The sequence below is a fragment of the Acomys russatus genome, chromosome 4 (assembly GCF_903995435.1).
Source record: "Acomys russatus chromosome 4, mAcoRus1.1, whole genome shotgun sequence".
NCBI classification, from domain to species: domain Eukaryota; kingdom Metazoa; phylum Chordata; class Mammalia; order Rodentia; family Muridae; genus Acomys; species Acomys russatus.
In genome coordinates, this window is record NC_067140.1 from 49,659,175 (window position 1) to 49,678,101 (window position 18,927).

Here is an 18,927-nt window from a genome sequence, read left to right on the forward strand (position 1 = left end):
TGCCAGGGTGGGCTATCCATCACGAGTGTGGATTAATATGGCGATCCAGGTGAGTCTGTTCCAGATGTGCTAGAAAGAGAAGGGGCCAAAGACTTCTGTTCTCCTGCTTTAGATAACAGGGATTATAGGAGACATCTATTCCCTGCACTTATTATTAAAATATTCCTGCTGTGTTGAATTCTGTCTGAACAGAACCCTGGAGCACACCTAGGCAGGGGTAGAAAAATGAAGGATTGAAGTACAAACACCCACGGCCTAACTGTAGGATGAAAACCAGACTGAAAGTAATACAAAAGTGCCAAAACAGGAGAACAGAGTGGAGGGCTTAATTCTGCTGGGGCTGTTTGTTGGCATTTGGGAATATGCCTGCGCAGCAGTATGGGAGCTAAGTGGAGGGATGCTAGGGCTACAGCAGATGTCTCTGTTTGGGAGGCACATTCCTGGACATTGTGGTGTCAAATGCCTTTCCAGGGACTGGAGGTTACTACAGTAGTGTCTAATAGGTTTGGCTTAGATGTTTGTTTATAGGAGAATGCCTCACTTATAGTCTATTGGTATTTCTATAATTCTGCTTCCTGCCTGATCTACTTAGTGTAAAGAATCCTAGGATGCTTAGCAGGGTGACACTGATATGTTAAAGTCCTCCTACTCCTCCAATAATTTAAGACCTCAAAACATAAAAAGGGAATTCTAAAAGAGTAGGCAGTAGAGTTGGGTCTCTGAACCTCTAACAGTGCTCTTTCTTCCCTCGTGTTTCACCTTCTTATCTTCCCATGTCAAAACATCTCATTCTTCTTTCCTAGTCACCTAGAGGACCAGTTCTGGAATGGGGGGGGGGTAGGGGTGGGTAAGTTTTATAACTCCGAAAGCCCCATGCGGTACAAATGAAGGCTCATACACCATTCAGATTCATTTGGCCTTCTCGCTGCCTTTCCTGTCTCATACCCTTTAGGTAATTCAGTGGAGATGCACATTTTGTGTTTACCAGCAATAACTTGTGAACGCACCATGCAGCGATCATGGAAGAGAAATGAGAGTGATCATAAGCAGTGCTGAGTCTGCAGATGTGGGGCATGAACATGCTCCATGGAGCAGATGGCAGCTGCCTTGGAAGATGTTTTGGCTGTGCCCAATTTGTTGTACAGGACCTATTCCTGTTTCATAAAGTGCCCTGAAGCTCTGGACTCTCCCAATTTGCTGCTGGGATGACAAGACGATGTCACTATCCCACTATGACATGCTGCCCCACCCAGCCAGAGTAACCAGTCCAGTTACATATGGAGACTCAGTCAGCAAGGCAACCCCCTTGAGTGACAGTTCTGTCTTATAGCTGGGAAGGAAATCTGTTTGGAACAGGAGAAATCTCTGTTGAAAAAAGAAAGAAAGTTGTGTTTTGAAAGGTAATAGCGTAGTTTGGGATTTCTTGTGGGTAGAGAGACTTTGGGAAGAAAAAGAAAATGTAGTAGAAATTGTTAAAGGAAAGGAGGCAGGAGATGAGTTTCAAAGGGTATTAAAATGAAGAGCTTTAAAGCAGAAGGTGGAATATGAAAGAGGAGTGACATTCTAGTGTTCAGCCTTTCTAAGTTTGAACTTGGTTCTGAACTTTAGTGCTGGGGTCATGGTCATAAACTATGGGTTTATTACTTTTGGGTTCCTCCAAAGCTTGATGCCTCTGTCTTTTTCCCAGCAGTGGTATCAAGTTCCTGAAACTGCTATTTTGGGAGCAAGTCAGCCTTTACTCTCCAGAGCTTGATAAAACGTCAGAGAGTAATAGACTAATAAAAATCAGACAGCCAATTTCTTTCCCGTTATTGTTGTTGTTTTTTGTTTTGTTTTGTTTTGTTTCCCTGAAGGTTTAACTTGAAAATTTTTGTATTTGTCCATAGACATTCATGTTTCTATCACATGTCCCTTAACATTGTACCCACCAGAGTAAGTGTAAGCAAGGAAGTGAAAGTATTGAAAGAACAGAAATTTAAAAGACTTCTAGACCCAATGTGATTGGTTCTGGGTTGACAAAATCAAGTTATGATCTATTTTGCTGAAATTTAGATTGCATAAAATGTTGACTTCAAGCCTGGGAAAGAGTGTACAAAGGCTTGACTCTGCTTTGCCTGAAACAGTGTCTCACTTTTGCCATCTCCTTTCTGTGTAGCAACATGCTGGATGGTAGTCGGTGGGGGTTTTTGTTTTCATAACAGATGTCTGTATTCACATCTAGGAAGCCAACGATGGAAGACGTTGGACAGAACACATTGGATGATGGGTAAGTAATCCAACAACAGGGAGCCAAAAAGATGACTGCTCTAGAAATTTCCATCAATCCAGACCACAGTTGTGAAGATGTTCTCTCATTAAGACTGAGAATCTTGGAAGAAATTTCAGTTCCATTTTCCCTTACTTCATCCCACTGCCATGGTGGGACTTTCTGCAAAAGCTGTCCTGTCACATAGCACATTGCCTTGGTTTAGGGGAAAGATCCATCCCTTTCCCTCCTCACAAAGCCCAGGATCCTGACAGAATGAGACAGAAAATATTCAAGTTTGTGACAAAAGACTTAAGAAATTTCTTTTATCTTGTTTTTGTTTGTTTGATTGATTGATTGGTTGGCTGGTTGATTTGGTTTGGTTTTTGGTTATATGTTTTTTTTTTTTTTTTTTTTTTTTTTTTTTAGTCAAGGTTTTTCTGTGCAGCCTTGGCTGTCCTGAACTCACTTTGTAGACCAGCCTGGCCTTGAACTCACAGTGATCTACCTGCCTCTACTTCCTCAAGTACTGGGATTACACGCATGTGCCACCTTACCTGGCTCATTTTCCATCTTTAAATGCTGTATAGGTGTTGCTTAGATTCCATAATCTCCTTATAAAAAATTTGAAGGTAAACATCTTAGTGAGTATCACTTATAATATTTTAAATTAAAATGTGATCTGATATACATTTAATTTGAGAAATACTGTAGAAGTTGGTTTATCATGGAAAAATAAGTCAAACCAATTAGGTACATAAGCAACAGGAGACTGGAGAATGAGTGAGGATTCAGAGATGTCTTCTTGGGGTGGTGGTATTCTGTGCTGAGTTTACTCATGAGGACACTGTTCCTGTAGGCATGAGATAGCAGAAATACCGACTTTAGAAGCCATAAAACAGAATCTTAAGTACCTGAACGCGGACCTTGAAAAAGATCTACAGAGGATGGACGAGGCCAATCAGATTCTTCTCAGAAAGATTCAAAAGAAAGAAGAATCTATAGAAAGGTCAGGCTTTGCCCTTGGCAAAGGAGAAGCTCCTTGCATTATTTCCCATAGAATAAAGGGAACCGAGGGTGGGGGTGGGTCACTTCTATGGTGAAAATTTCAGTGTGTTATTTAAATCCTGAAACATGAATTATGATGCTCTCAAAAGGCTATTAAGTACAGATCTTTGCACTCAGTTTCTTCATTTTGTTGACATTTTGTTGCAACTGTCACTCCAGATCCCCAAGATGTTGGTGGTATGATTTTGGTGGCAGCATCCTTAGGACTGAGCTACACCCAAGTAACTTTGTTTTTCAGTCTTGAAAGAGATATTGCCCTGTCCATAGGAAGAGTCGCAGAGAGGGATGACTTCAGTGAGATCATCACCAAGAAGGAGAATGCCCTGAAGGAGCTAGAGCTGGAGACAGAAAAACTGGTGAGAAGATTTCTAAAAGAGGCTCAAGGATGCCTTCTGCTGGCATCACTGTTTTTCCTCCAGAGGTTCTGCATATGCTCCTTGACTCTGTGACTACAGAAGTCACAGCTGCTTGGGGGAGTGCTGTGACAAGGAAGTGTTAGACACGGGAATAAGACCTTAGCTCTGTCCCACATCCCCCATGTAAGGCTCTGGGGCACTTAACTGGTACTCTCACCCCTCACATATTACTTCAGTGGCCTGTATAAAGGAGAAGGATCAGAGCAGAATCTGTTTGTCTCCTTGAATTCCTTCTTCCTACAGGAGAAAAAGAATAAGACCCTAAGCAATAATGTGATGGAACTTCAGAAGAAGGTAAGGAGACACCCCAGGTCATCAGCCGCCCCATTTCCTACAACACTGTCTTTACAAAAGAAAGGCTAGTGGAACAGGCAGGAGACAGAAGAGGTGAGTTCTGCGTGTGTGTGTGTGTGTGTATGTGTGTGTGTGTGTCCTCATCAATTATATGTAGCCATATAAAATATAACTTATATGCTATAAGCAAATGAGTTTTCTCACCCACTTGAGTTTCTCCTTGAAATACGACTGATTTCTAAAGACTCTTCCTTAACTCTCTAATCAGAAAAACAAGGAGAAAGCAGTCAAATCTGTGCCCTACACTCCCATCACTTTTAGAGTCTTCAAACAGACAAAAACAAAAAACAAAAAACAAAACAAAAAAAAAAAAAACACCAGACACTAAGTCAGTATTTGTCCCCTGGACACAACAGGTTTTGGGAAGAGGGCTGAACTGTAACATGAGCAAAGATTTTCCCACTCCTGCTCCAACTCCTACTGCTATGTTCATTCTCCTCTCCTTCTTGTGGGTCTATAATGTTCTTGGCAATCAGGAAGCATGTGCACTTGGCTTAGTGCTCAAGAGCACATAGTCTTACAGAGAACATGGGTTCTGTTCCTCATACCCAAGTCAGGTAGTTCACATACACCTCTATTTCAAGCTCCAAGGATTTGAAACCATCTTCTGGATGCCAAAGACAGCTGCCCTCACATGTACATACCTACACACACACACACACACACACACACACACACACACACACACATACACACAAGAGAGGGGAGGAAGGGAGGGGGGGAGAGGGAGGAGAGAGAGAAAGAAAGAGAAGGAGAGACATATGACCACACTACTTATAAATAAATATGAATCTTAAAAAAAAAAAACAATAAGGAAAGGCTGTCCACTCAGTATGGACTTAGGCAACTTCCAGAAGGTCAAAGAGACATGTTTCCATTCAAGATGTTTCAGTAACTGATCTTGTAATCATAATTGTTCTGCCGGCTAAGTCCCCAGTCTAATCTTACCTACATCATCTGTTTGCCTTGGTGAGTTCAAAGTTTTTGAAATGATATTTCAGATTTCAAGAGGCCTTAAGGTTTCTGGCCCTGATCACGAAAACATGAAAAAGAAAATAGAAGAATTGAAGGTTAGTAGAACAGGAAACTGGGAAATTTGGGTGAACAAATGTATTAGTTTGAGGTTCTGGGAGGTTGTTTCCATGACCTGTCCTAAGTGTGATGCCAGGTATGTTCATTTGTGCATTATCAATGAGCCAGCATCCTTTACTCCCTTTGGGTATGCTAACATTACTGTTCACGTTAGAAGCAGAAGTGACTACACTGCCTTCAGTTGGAGGGAATGGCTCAAACACCTCATCACTTAATGAAACACATTCTAAACACTTATTGGGGTCTTCTGTGGAAAAGTTTATATCTAAATGAGACATTTAAAAAGAAAGAAAATGCTAATTCTCACATTTATATAAGGATGTATCAATGATCTTACATGGTTCGTCAAGCTTTGGCTCATAGAGTAAATTTTATTTTCTAATTTCATTTTGTCTTTTTCCTCTACTAGAAAGTAAAGCAACTGAGAATATTACCTTATAAGACTATATTGTCTGCACCCCAGTGTTTAGAACATTCTAGCACCAAGCATATGTTCAGTAAATATCTATTGAGTGAGCAAATGAAATTGATTCAAGTTGGAGGCCAATATATTGGGCTCTCTCCAGTTTTAAGTGACAAGTGTGGCATTTGGCTGAGCCTACCATCAAAAGCCCCATTTTCTGCTTTTCTCTGAACAAGTGGAATGATTCCTGTGACCCACATGTGATTTAGAGAGAATGAGTGCCCCATCCTGAGTGAGTGGGAGAAAAGGGCTGGTGGCCATTAGTAAGGACAGTGGTCGGATTCTGGGAGAGTCAGCCTACAAAGACTTAACTGTCAGCGCTGCCATTCTGAGATTTGGGTTATGTATATAAACTTCTTTGTACCTCTTTCTCCTCATCTGCAAAACAGAGGTAAAGTTTGTATCCTCCCCTAATTAATATCTGTTGCTGATACATGATTGCCACTCTGAGTTTGCTTCCTGCTGGCCTGGGCTTTCTTTGCACAAAGGAGTGCTGTTCATTTTCTGCTATTACCATCTTCCCTAGGTGAAACTACAAAATTCAACTGAATCCTGTGCACAACAAGAAAAGGAAATATCCAAGGTTAGATTTGACCAGTGCCTTTTCCACTGAGGATCTAGCCAGGCGTGGTGGTGCATGCCTTTAATCCCAGCACTCAGGAGGCAGAGGCAGGTGGATCACTCTGAGTTCGAGGCCAGCCTAGCCTACAAAGCGAGTCCAGGATAGCCAAGATAACATAGAGAAACCCTGTCTTGAAAAACCAAAAAAATTTAAAAAAAAAATTTTTTAAATCCACTAAGGGTCTATCTTAAATAACAGGAGGGAAAGTTGAGGGTCTTCAGAAAGGTTTTTGGGCATGGGAGGTATAGAGCAGAAGAATCTGGCAAGTGAATTTCTCGTTCACAGACAGGTAGCAAAAAATACTTTCATTAAATACTAGCTTTAGCATTAAAAAAAAAATCACTCATCAGCCCCAATTACCTTGTAGAATCACAAATCCAACAGCCCTATTCGATTCCTTCCTATTTCCCAGAGGAACACAGGACAACGTGGGTGAAGTTTCCTCCCACCCCCACTTTAAATTAGGCCCTATGCCTAAATGATGAGGTCACCTCTTTGCAAGGTAGTTGTTTCCTTTCAAGTGAGGAGTTGCTAGGTAACTGGCCACATGTCCAATGTACCAGGCAGGTTCCCAGGGAAGCAGCCAAAACTTGGTACTGCTTAATCTCCTGAGGTTTGTGTTCTTTTCTTCTTTTTATAGATGGAAAGTGACTACCAATCTGTATATCAGCTCTGCGAAGACCAGGCCCACTATATAAAGGTACACTATTACTGATGAAAGTCAGAGTGGAGGCAGATCTCCCCAAGTTGAGAGAAAACTGCTTTCTTGTTAGGCTACCATCTACCATGGGAAAATGCCTTTCATTCAACAGAGTGACCACCAAATATGAGTGTTCTTGTCAATGTTCTGGACCCTTGTAATGCAGTGTTTTCCTCAGGCTGTTTGTCTAGTAAGTCTGAGGAGCTCTGAGGAGAACACAGAAGCTTCAGGGGGCGAGGCTACACACACAGGGAACTCAGTCAGTCAACCTCAGGGCTGAGATTTGAATACAAACCAGGTCTAACAGAGGAACTTCTGCTCTTCTGCTAGTGTCCATCCTGTCCCTAGCACCTAGAGCACCCCCTTCTCTGTACACGCCATTGCGTGAAGTGTCTGGAATGTTAGTTTATTGTAGTGGAATGTTCCTATCAGTGACTTTGAAAATAATGGCCAAACTTCTCCTTTATGATGCCCTCCCCCATGGGAAGAAATATCAAGAAATTCTGAGGGAGATGAAGAAGGAACAAGAAGTGATACTGCTTGAGAAAGAAATGTAAGTTTGGGAAACAACCTCCCCCATGGTGAACTGCAGTTCCTGCCCCAGGCAGTCATTGAGGGGCAGAGCATTACTCAGAACGATTGGTGTCACTGAGTAAAGGCCCTACAGCAGGTTACATCCGACAACCTCTATTCATGCCCCAGACTGGACACTCTTCAGCATTCAGACTGGTCTCCTGCCTTCCCAGTAACTGGGACCTCAAATGTCTTTTTAATGTTCTTTTTCATATATCTTTAGTTGACTGCAGTGTCCTCACCACAACTCAAACTATGTTCAGAGAGGAAAAGTCATAGTGAAGAGATACCTATGTGCAAGGACTGGCACCTGTGTGTCACACCCTTTCCCAGGACATTGACACATGGAATATTCAGAGATCTGTAGATGTATTTCTCAGGACTTGACAAACTTTGTTGTTGTTGTAGTTTATGCTTCTTAATTGTATCACATATTATGCAAAATGAATAGGCTGCACACATCTTAAATATATGGCTGTTAACTTTTTCTATGTATATACACATTAGTGCCATTCAGATTCACATATAGAATGTTATAAGCCCTAGAAGTCTCCTTGGACCCTCTATCCTGTCAAATATCCCTTGCAACAGTAACCGCTAGATGGTCCTTTTAGAACTCTGTCCTCAGTTTTTCTATAAATTCGGTCCATATTCACTGAGGTTTATCTCCACTGTATCATGTGACTTGCACTTTATAACATTCCATGGATGAATAGGACACCACTAAACTATCATTGATGAACACTTTGACTATTTCAAGTTTGGCGATATTAAAATCTACTATAACGTATCCTCGTGTATGCCTTGTGACAGTTGTATCCTTCCATTTTTGAGGGGCCATTGGGTAAACACATCTCTGTTGTACTGGAAAAACATTTCTATAGTGGCTGTATCAATATCCTCAGCCAGAAGGACTTTACAAGACTTCTGGACTAGAAGATACCTCCCATGGGTAAAGGTGCCATTCCTATTTGCTTCTTGTTTTCCTTGGACCTTAAGTGCAATTCTCAGAACAACTCCTCTATTACTCCACCCAGATTTATAAACATCTGTCTTTCCTGTGTCCAGCTAGCCCTGTACAATATCTAAACTTTAAAGAACTTCAAGCTTTAAAGTTTAGAAAGATCATGTATTTCCTTTGGTGCCTTGTAGTTTTGTAGGTTGAGAGATCTTATGCATGTGAGCCTATTTTTACATGCTTTGTTCTGTACAATTAATATATGTCTCTACCCTCTTATCTATATGAGACAGTTTTAATTAGTCCAGCTTTACAGTTAGCCTTGATACATGGTAGATATCATCTACAAGTGTTTTGTTCTTTACATTATTTTGGCTACTTTTGGACCCATGAATATCAATAAAAATATTTTATATCAGTCTTTCAATTGCTACCAAAATAATAAAAACTTGCTGAGATTTTTATTGCAATTATTGGGATATGTAAAAAAAAATTGGAGGTTAATAAATATCTATCTAGCAGTTGTTCCAACTTTGTTCATCCATTTATTTAACTGTCCTATAGTGTACTGTCATTCTATGGAGTATTCTTATACATCTTTAATCATATTGATAGTTTTTGATTTTGCAAATGTTATGATCATTTGATTTTAAGGTTGATCATTACTACCATATAGAAATATATAGGCTTTTATATACCAAATTGTAACCATTGACCTTGCTTTCTTGAATTTTTTATGTATTGAGTGAGATAACTAGGAGCCAGCTCCCATTGACAGGGAAGCCCATTTAGATACTCTTGAAGTCCCGACTCTGCCTCCTCAGCCAGCTGATGGTGTCGCTTTCTGCTTGGACTCTATTTCCCTGCACTGTGAGGAGTTAGCACACATTCTTGAAGGGAAGCGCCTCTGTGTGCTTCACCCAACCCGGGGACTTGTGTCCCTTTGACTCCTGACTGCCGCATCCAATACATCCAGTGGTGCATTTTGCCAAGTTTTATAGTTACTTTTGGAAATGGGCTGGTCTGACACAAACCGCTTCATCATGGAGGAGCCAGGAGATTGTTCCAATTCTGCCTTGTAAAGGCCTTGTTTAACGATTTCTATAAAAGAAAATACCCATGAAAGTGCTGGATAAGCTTACTGGATCAATTCTGCAACAGAAAACAACCTTAAATAAAACAAGTAAGCTAACAGTGACCAGAAGGCTTTGGCGACAGGATGAAAGCAAGTGGACGCTAGAGCTAGAAACCGCAAGAAGAGAGTGACGACAGGAGGTCATTTCTCCCAGGGTTGTACCTCCTGGCCTGAGGTCAGACCAGACCCGCTAAGTACATTGATTGTATGTATGGAGCAGTTAAAACAACATGGAGAAAAAGTTTAGAATTTAGGCCATTAGAAAGGAAGACAGCCAGACCTAGGCAGATCTGGCTGTCATCCTGATGTTTAGGTTGAGCCACTCAGTCCACCTCTCCTGGCTGCTCATGTGACACTTGGGTCTTACAACCTCAGTTTGGTTTGAAAGTCAGCCAGAGATTTAGGCACACTTTAGGTACGGATTACCTTTCTCTGTAATGGAATGTGTGCTGGCCACTTTTATGTCACGTTTACACAAGCTAGAGTCACTGGAAAGAAGGGAACTCAGTTGAAAAGATGCCTCGTAAGATCAGACTGTAGGCAAGCCTGTAGAGCACTTTCTTAATTAGTGATTGATGGAGAAGGGTCCAGCCTATTGTGGGTGGGGCCATCCCTGGGCTGGTATTCCTGGGTTTTATAAGAAAACAGACTGAGCAAGGCAGGGGTGCAAACCAGTAAGCAACACCCTTCCATGACCTCTGCATCAGCTCCTGCTTCTAGATTCCTGCCCTGTGTGAGTTCCTGCCTTGACTTCCTTCAATGCTGTTAGCCAAATAAACCCTTTCTTCCCCAAGTTGCTTTTGATCATGGTGTTTTATCACAGCAGTAGTAACCCTAACTATGACAGAATGGGACTGGGTTATAGCTTTACATGCCTAGAGCATGTAAAGCACCCTCAGTTCATTTCTCTCACCATCAAAATGGGGAAGATATACAAGACATGGAGGCAGAAGATGGGGACTCTTAGGGAGAGAAAGAGAATCGAGAAAGGAGGTAAGAGGCACTTACCATGAAGGCAACTGGAAAGGGGAATGGATTAGAACAAAGGATAATAATAACTCACATGTAAGAAACCCATTTTATGGTAATTTGAAAGTAATTGGAAATGAACCAGTCATGTTTCCTAATGTCTTTGTATGCTAAGAAACTATAAATTCAACCAGGTCACAGGTGTTTCATGACATAGGAAAGCTCTTGTCTGTCGACAGTTCCTTGGGTTGGCTCATGGGATAACTGGCGCTGATCTTCCTTGTTGTTGTTTGTAAATCCAGATCCAAAGCCCAGAATGACTCTTCCCAAGTAGTGAAACCTGGGTCGATTCTGGTAGAGACCATTCAAAGCAATATGGTGAGTCTTGCCTGCCCACACTTGGGCTTTTCTCTGGTCCTCCTTCCTCCTGGGTTGGCTCCCTTACTCCCCTTTTCCTTTCTAAAAAAATCCTTAGGGATAGGAAGAAAGGTTCTGTTACCTGGCACTATACCATGACATCTTTCTGGCCTAACTGCCATGTCTCTGCTTGCAGCCACCCGACTGCACTACCATTCATTGCCATTGTGGTCCCACATAGTTTTCATCTCCGTTCCTTTCCACAGGAGAAGAACATTATTAAGAAACAGAAGAGGAAGTTTTGGCTTAGGTAAGTGGCAGAATCATGCTCCTGACCTAGTTGGTCCAGGCCACATTCGCTGTGCAGTTGACTGGATACAGGCCAAAAGAACGAACCTTAGCTTCAAACAACTATGTCATGCAGCCTCGGAATTCTCTGAACTCTCCCTTTCTTTCCACATAACAAGTTAGGACAGCAAACTTACATGGTTCTAAATAGCTGGAGGAAATGGTAGCCACTTCTGAGAAACTCAGGATGGAAGCTGTAGGTTACATTTCAACTCCTCTTGGGTTCCCCAGCATGCTCCCTTTTAATTTCTCAGGTCCTGCATCTAAATGTTTGCTCCATTCTTGGAAAGAGAGAACAGGGCACATTAACTTCCTCTGTTGTCTTACTGTAGGCTGAGAAATTACAGGGGGCAAGAGGGAAGAAGTCTCTTAAATTCTCTGTCTTTTCTTTTTCAAAGTCTTGAAATAAGGAGACTTATCTTCAGTTTTCTTGAATTGCTTGCTGTAGGAGACATGAAGAGCACCACTGGCCACTAGGCTCACAATGTGATCCTCTTAAACTTTTACCATTAACCACCAGAAGGCCTGCCCCATATGTAGTACCCATGAGGTCATCTATCCTATTGGAAAACCTACACGTCCTAAGGGCAGTCAGTGTTCAGTGCTTGGCTACTAAGCCATGGTTTTTCTGTTTTCTCCTATCAATCTGCATTCACTGTCTCCACCCCATCTCCTAAGGACCCCAATGGTTTTGCCAAAAGAAAACAATCCACCAGCCATTTACTACGTCACAGCCCATTGCTTAACAGGTTAAGCTGCTCTGTTCCTGTATGCTAATGTGGACTCCTCTTCGCAGGCACTTCCAGTTCTTTCTCTTCATGATCATGGTCTTCGTTCGGTTGCTGGGTTACATGTTCTTCCACCTGCAGTATATAAACCCGGACCTTCTCGTGGACACTCTTCCCGTGCTGATGAGCAGAAGCAGCCTGAAGTGGCTAAGGGACATGTTGTTTCCCTTCCTTACTCTAGAGGTGGAAGATGTGCTACCACATTAGTGTCGGGTGACCTGCCAGGCCTCACATTGTACCCCAGTGGAGGGGCCGTGGCTGTGGCCCTACATTGGTGACGTGGGCCAGGAAGGAACTGCAAGGTTTTGACCCAGAACTTCTATGTGACAGTTGAGCTTTATATTTGACTTTCCCCTGGAGCGACTCTATGGCAAATACAGAATGCATTTGACCAGCGTTCACTGTGTTGGTCTGTATGTCCTGGGGCCTTCTATGTAGTCACAAGTTCCCTGTTCTCTTGAGACAAAACAAAACAAAACAAAACAAAACTGCCCCTAGGACTTCAAGTTCTGCTTCATTTTATGAAAGAAAAAATAAAATCATGTGATCATTTGTTAGATTCTCAGTCCTTTCGGGAGGCACGCACTAAGACATCCACGAAAGTAGACATAGCATAGCACTAGAAGTCTTGTGTTAAAAACATATTTTCTCCATATAGATTTTTGTGCTTTGTAGTATGTCTTTAAAGTGAGGTACTGAAAAAAAATTACTTTTTTCCTATGCATAGATAACTACTCATTCTTAAATTAAAATTAAAAATCAAGTGTTAATAAAAGTGTAAAATTCAGAAGATACTTCTAGAAACAACCAATTAAAAAGTTGTGCCTTTAGCAATAGCTAAGCAATTACTTCTGATTATCATCAAATTCAACCCTCAAATTCCTTCTAACTAAAGACAGCTTTTCCCACCTTCTACCACAAGCTCCTAGAACCTTCTCTGGTTTTCCTATAGACCTTGATCTTCTAAGTTTTGTTGTCATTCCTAAGTGACTTGACCTCGAGTCATGTGTCCTCCTTATTTCTCACCACAACCACAGGGTCCTGGTCACATTGCTTGCTTTCAGCAGCACTGACAAAGCACTGATGCAACAGACAGTTGGGAGACACAGTGAAAACATAAAGTCACCTGTCCAGCTGATAGCATCTCCATACTCACAGAAGCCAGGATGGCAGAGCAGCCTTTTCTTCTTCTTCTTCTTCTTCTTCTTCTTCTTCTTCTTCTTCTTCTTCTTCTTCTTCTTCTTCTTCTTCTTCTTCTTCTTCTTCTTCTTCTTCTTCTTCTCCTCCTTCAATATCTTTCAGCACATTCCACATGTTCTTGCATTCTGGATGAGTTTCCTCTTTTGGAGCTCATTCTTGATATAGATTTTAACAGTTTTGTTGAACAACGTTGGAATAGAGAGAGAAAACTATGTTTTGGCTGCAGGTGTGATCCTGCAGGAAGTCTAAGAAAGTAGAAAGAATGAATAATTTCTGAATATGGCACCAACAAAATTAAAAAACAAAAACCAAAACTGATCAACAGCATCCTCTTGTGGCCAAATGAAGCAAAAGCACTTCCACCGCCTTCATCCAACTAGATGTCATTCAGAGATAATTCTTTCTTGGTGTTCTAATAATTCAAATTGGTCTTCAGTCAGTCAGTCAGTCAGTCAGTTGGTCAACCACTCTAAAAACATTTATTGAACAACAGCATTGTGGTAGCCAGTATTCTAAATATTAGAATTATAGTATTAAACAACCAACCAACAACAACAACCCAAATCCTGCCAAAATCATAGCTGGTAAGCAAACACAGTAGAATTTACAAATATCAGATGAGGTTGTGTGACGTAACCTAGTTATGCAGTTGGAGGGGGTGGGAACTGAGAAAGAGCAGTCACAGTGTTCAATGGCAAGGCGGCATTATAATGAAGAACTAATGAGGTGAAGGGATTATCTAGATGCCAAGGGGAGTGGTATATAGGGGTTCATCAGGCACAAGGCTGTGAGGGATTTCTGAGGATCCCCTGCCAATCCCTCGTTAATACAAGTCTACTCATGGGAATCCTGAGTTTCTTTCTGTTCCTTTCAGGACAAGAATCCAGGCCTGAGGCTTTCTATATTGAAGCTTCAGCATCTGGGCCTCTGTGCAGATTAATTTTATGTCAGTTTGACACAGAGTCATCAGCAAGAAAGGAGCCATAGTTGGGGAAATGCCCCATTGGGCTGTAGGCAAGCCTGTAGGGGATTTTCTTAATTAGTGATTGATGTGGGAGGGCCAGTCACTGTGGGTGGTTCCAGGCCTGGGCTGATGGTCCTGGGTTCTATAAGAAAGCAGGCTGAGCAAGCCATGGGGGGCAAGCCAGTAAGCAGCATCCCTCCAGGTTCCTACCCTGCTTTGAGTTCCTGCTTCACTGCTTTTGATGAACTGTTAGACGGAACTGTAAGTAAAGTAAACCCTTTCCTTCCCATGTATCCTTGGTCATGGTGTTTGATCACAGCAATAGTAACCATGATGAAGGTTCTATCTACTACATTCGCAGTAAGTAGGGATGAAGAGAATGGCCACATCTGAGCAGGAAATGCAATCAGAGTACTCCCTGACCCATCTGCATCCCCATGTCACATAATTCTTAATAAGGACGACCGGGCTTCTCTATGTATCTATCCCTTCTCTCAGATACACCCCAACCTTCTGCAAAGGTGTACATGTTGTCTAGATATACTGGCTACAAAGCACTGGTGTAGGCTCAGTTTTCTTAACCAATATATTTTATTAACAATTTGTTAACCGAGCATATGTCACTTATAACTCTACTAACCAAAACAATAGGAGAAGAGGATGAAGGAGCACAATAACAAAACCGTAAGGATATCAGTTCAGAGGAATGATTCTCCTGGAGTAATCAGCAGGATTTCTTCTGCTGGAACCTGCAGCAACCAGAACCCAGAACCTCAGCAGGAGCCGGAGCCCCAAAGCCTTCCCTTGAGTGGTTCTTTCTCCTAGTGTCTGAAGTGGAGCAATAAACAGCTAGAACTATCCAAAGTCTCCAAAAAGCCCCGACTCCAGTTCTGGGCTCATTTATATATCTCCTCCCAGAGCCTGTTCACGGGATCTTTTCAGCTGGCAACAATCAAGTTCCCGCATGAGGTGGTTGGTCTTCTAGTAGATTAACCTCACCTATTCTCTCACAAGACCGTTCCGATCCCACACTTGGAATCGTAAAGAAAACACATTTGTCTCTCCTTCACACTGGCTAAGGAAAATATGCATGAGATAAGCCATCATGTGTAGTGAACCATCCATCCAGCAGGAATTTTGGACCTAGGAATTGTGCTGAACATCCATGTTGCAAAAACACCAAAGTTCTTGCTGCCCCAAACAGGTAGAAGCTGATTTGAGAAAAATCTGGTCAGTATCAAGTTATGAAAGCAGAAGAACACTGCTTTAAATGAACAATGATGGGGTGGGAAAGTGATTTAATAGCGAAAGTGCCTGAAGTGTAAAGGCTGGGACTTCAGTTCCCGAGAAGTCATATAAATGCTGCTGGGTGTGGCTAGCCACCTCACCACCAATGGGGTAATTCCCATGCTCAGAGGGCTAAGACAGGGTGCTGTGGTTTGAATATGGAATTTCTTCTACAGTCTCCTGTGTTTGAATACTTGGTCCCCAGCTGGTAGGACTGTTTGGGAAGGTTATAGAACCTGTAGGAAGTGGAGCCTTGCTGGAGGAAGTATGTCATTAGCAGGTGGCTTTGAAGTTTGATAGCCTGTCTCCACTTGCTCTTCTCCTCCTCTTCTCTACTCCTGAGTGTGGATGCAATGTGATCAAGCAGCTGCCAGCTTTTGCATTTCTGTTGTCCCTTCCCTTGGCTGTGTCTTCTGACCATGATGAACTCTAAGCCAATATAAACTCTTTCTTCTTATTATTTTTTTGTCAGTGACTTGGGGTTTCTAAAGCTGTTATAAAACACCATGGCACAAAGAAACTTGGGGAGGAAAGAGTTATGTGAGCTTACCTTCTCAATTCACACTCCATCACTGAGTGAAGTTGAGACCAGAACTACAGCAGAAATCATGGAGGGAAGAATGCTGCTTGCTGGCTTGCTCCTCATAGCTTTTCAGCCTGGTTTCTTTCTTTATTTCTTTCTTTCATTCTTTCTTTTTTTGTTTTTGTTTTTTGAGACAGGGTTTCTCTGTGTAGCCTTCACTGTCCTGGACTCACTTTGTAGACCAGGCTGGCCTTGAACTCGCAGCAATCCACCTGCCTCTGCCTTCCAAGTGCTGGGATTAAATGCATGTGCCACCATCGCCTGGCTCAGCCTGGTTCCTTATACAACTCAAGATAACCTTCCCAGAGGTAGTGCTGCTCCCAAGTGGGCCAACCCAAATCAAACATTAATTAAGAAAATGCTTTATGGACTTGTGCAGCCGCCACCAGCCACCCTCAGCCAGCTGATGTTAATCCACTAGAAGGCAAACCACCTCATGCAGGAGCTTGATTGTTGCCAGCTGAAAAGATCCGTGAACAGACTCTGGGAGGAGTAAGCCAGAAACAAGAGGCGGGGGCCTTTGGAGACTTAGGATAGTTTTGGCTCCACTTCAAGATGCTCCTAGAAAGAAGAGCTCAAGGGAAGGCTTCGTAGGTCTGGCTCCTGCTGAGGTTCCGGGCTGTGGTTACTCCAGTTCCAGCAGAAGAAATCCTGCAGATTACACCAGGAGAATCATTCCTTGGAACTGATATCCTTATGATTTTGTTATTCTTTAATCCTCTTTTCCTACTGTTTCAGTTAGCCGGATTATAAAGGATATACGCTTGGTTAATAAGTTTGTAATAAAAATATTGGTTAAGAAAATTGAGCCAACAGACTTGCCTACAGATAATCTAGGTGGAGTTACTTTCCTAGATGTGTCTGTGTTTGTGCCTGTAAGGCCTTATCTCAATGAATAAGGGCCAATGGGGAAGGTACAGTAAACATTTGAAATATGAGTCTACCAAGGGCCTTCTTCCTTGTATTGGCTCAGGGGGGTGAAGAGGAGGCACATGTAAAGGCTTTATTTCTCCCACAAAACCGTGTTGCTCTTGTGTTATTGTTTCTAGCATAAAATAATTGAACTTTGAAGGACGCCATCCAATTCCAGGGGTAATGTGATTGCCTGTTGACTCTTCTGCAAGCTGTAGTTGAAATGTTCATAATGAGCCATTTGTCCACACTCACAGATACTCATCCGTTAGCATTTCTTCAACTACTTTAAAATTCTTGGTGGCTGTCCTTTCCACGTCTGCCTGCATGAATGTTCATTAATTGTTCCTTGCTAGAGACTGATTGTTTATATCTGCAGTTAAACCTCATCCCTCATCTCTGGGATCTGAAGATGATGATGGTTTTGGATGGTCATCAGGTCGTAATGAAGCAACTGCAGAGAACTCAGCCCTTTGCCTTGTGGTGACAGAGCAGTGAAGAAACAACTAGAAACGCTCAGACTAGACCTGGAGATCTGGAGCTGCCCACATGGAATCTGAGATTCACCTCTTTGCTGAATGTGGTACGTTTTATGGCTGTTGTAAATTAATTTCTTTCTTTCTCTGCCCCCTTTCATTTTTCTGTTCTTACTTCTTTCCATCGGTCGTTTTGTATATGTGTGTGTACATATATGCATGTAGGTGCAGGTCAGAGGTCGATGCTCAGTGTCTTCTTCAATTGCTTTCCACTTAATTTTTTTCCCTTTATTTTAGTTTTATATGTGGATATTTCGATGCCTGCACATCTGTGCTTCATGGGCATGCAGTGCCCATGGAAACCAGAAGAGGGCATCAGATCCCTTGGGACTGGAGTTACAGATACTTGTTAGTTGCCTTGTAGGTTCCGGGGAGTTGAACCCTCTTCTGCAAGAACAGCCAATGCTCTTAATTGCTGAGTCATCTCTCCAGGGACTCCGTTTTATTTTTGAACCAAGGTCTCTCAACTGAACCTGAAGCTCACCAATTGAGCTAGACACAGTGTCCAGCAGGCCCAGAGATCTTCCTGTCTCTGCCCCAACCCCCATAGCTGGCCTTTTTATGTTAGTTCTTGGGGGGTCTGAATTTAAGTCCTCATCCTTGCATGACATAGATTTTATCAACTGAGCCATCTCCCCAGCTTCTGTGACTGTTAATTTTAATAGGTTTTGTGAGGACCAGATGTGATAATTGATGTACAAAGTGTTATCAGGAAGTATGCAGGCAGCATCTGTAACAAGTTAACCTGCAGCAAGATGTTGGCAGAAGACAAGATATTCCTGGGGAAACAAACTGCTGACAGCTGAAGCAGATGCTCCCTCTTTATTTACACCGCTTCTCTAAGTCTTGCACAGTTCCTCAGAGTCTTGTGGAGGCAACATAAGGCCCATGATAGATGCCTGGACACACAGTGAGCAGGAAGAAGACAGTAAACTAGCAGAATGACCATTTGATTCTAAGTATAGTAAGGATGAACACCTGGCTTTTATCCAAGGAACATATCTCATCCTTCAGGGTAACTCTAAGAGATGACCTGGATAAAAGGGAGTCAGAACTGTGTACTCTTGGCAGACAAAACAAGAACATACAAGGATGTTCAGAAGACATGGCATGCCAGTAAACAGAGTGGTTTGCAGAATGTTGGTTTTTCAACAAATGTTAGTCATAGCCAGTGAGCCTGCTGATATTTATGGCTAAGTAGCACACTAGTTAAAAATTCAAGGGAGACATATGGAAGACTCAAGGAACCATAGTCAAGGGTGTCCATAGTCTTTTAATGAGAAGAGATTTGCTATTAACTCTCCAGCACAACAACTTTAGAGTGGTTGAATTACTGAAGAATAAATAGACAAACAAA

General features: G+C 42.2%; 1 protein-coding gene across 1 annotated transcript; it reads left to right on the forward strand.

Moving 5' to 3' along the window:
* The first annotated feature begins 2,231 nt into the window (after window positions 1-2,231).
* On the forward strand, window positions 2,232-12,295 carry LOC127188601 (transmembrane and coiled-coil domain-containing protein 5B). Its single transcript, XM_051145030.1, has 11 exons — window positions 2,232-2,266; window positions 3,105-3,254; window positions 3,552-3,669; window positions 3,973-4,023; window positions 5,085-5,153; window positions 6,165-6,221; window positions 6,901-6,960; window positions 7,449-7,513; window positions 10,898-10,973; window positions 11,219-11,262; window positions 12,097-12,295. The coding sequence occupies exons 1-11, from the start codon at window positions 2,232-2,234 to the stop codon at window positions 12,293-12,295; spliced, it is 924 nt and encodes a 307-aa protein (XP_051000987.1).
* The last annotated feature ends 6,632 nt before the right edge of the window (window positions 12,296-18,927 follow it).

Excerpts from the sequence above, each read along its gene's own strand:
- LOC127188601 (XM_051145030.1), top strand. The coding sequence starts at position 2,232 with ATGGAAGACGTTGGACAGAACACATTGGATGATGG. Across the intron at positions 3,670-3,972 it reads AGCTGGAGACAGAAAAACTG|GAGAAAAAGAATAAGACCCT; the intron begins GTGAGAAGATTT and ends TTCTTCCTACAG. Across the intron at positions 6,961-7,448 it reads ACCAGGCCCACTATATAAAG|AAATATCAAGAAATTCTGAG; the intron begins GTACACTATTAC and ends CCCCATGGGAAG.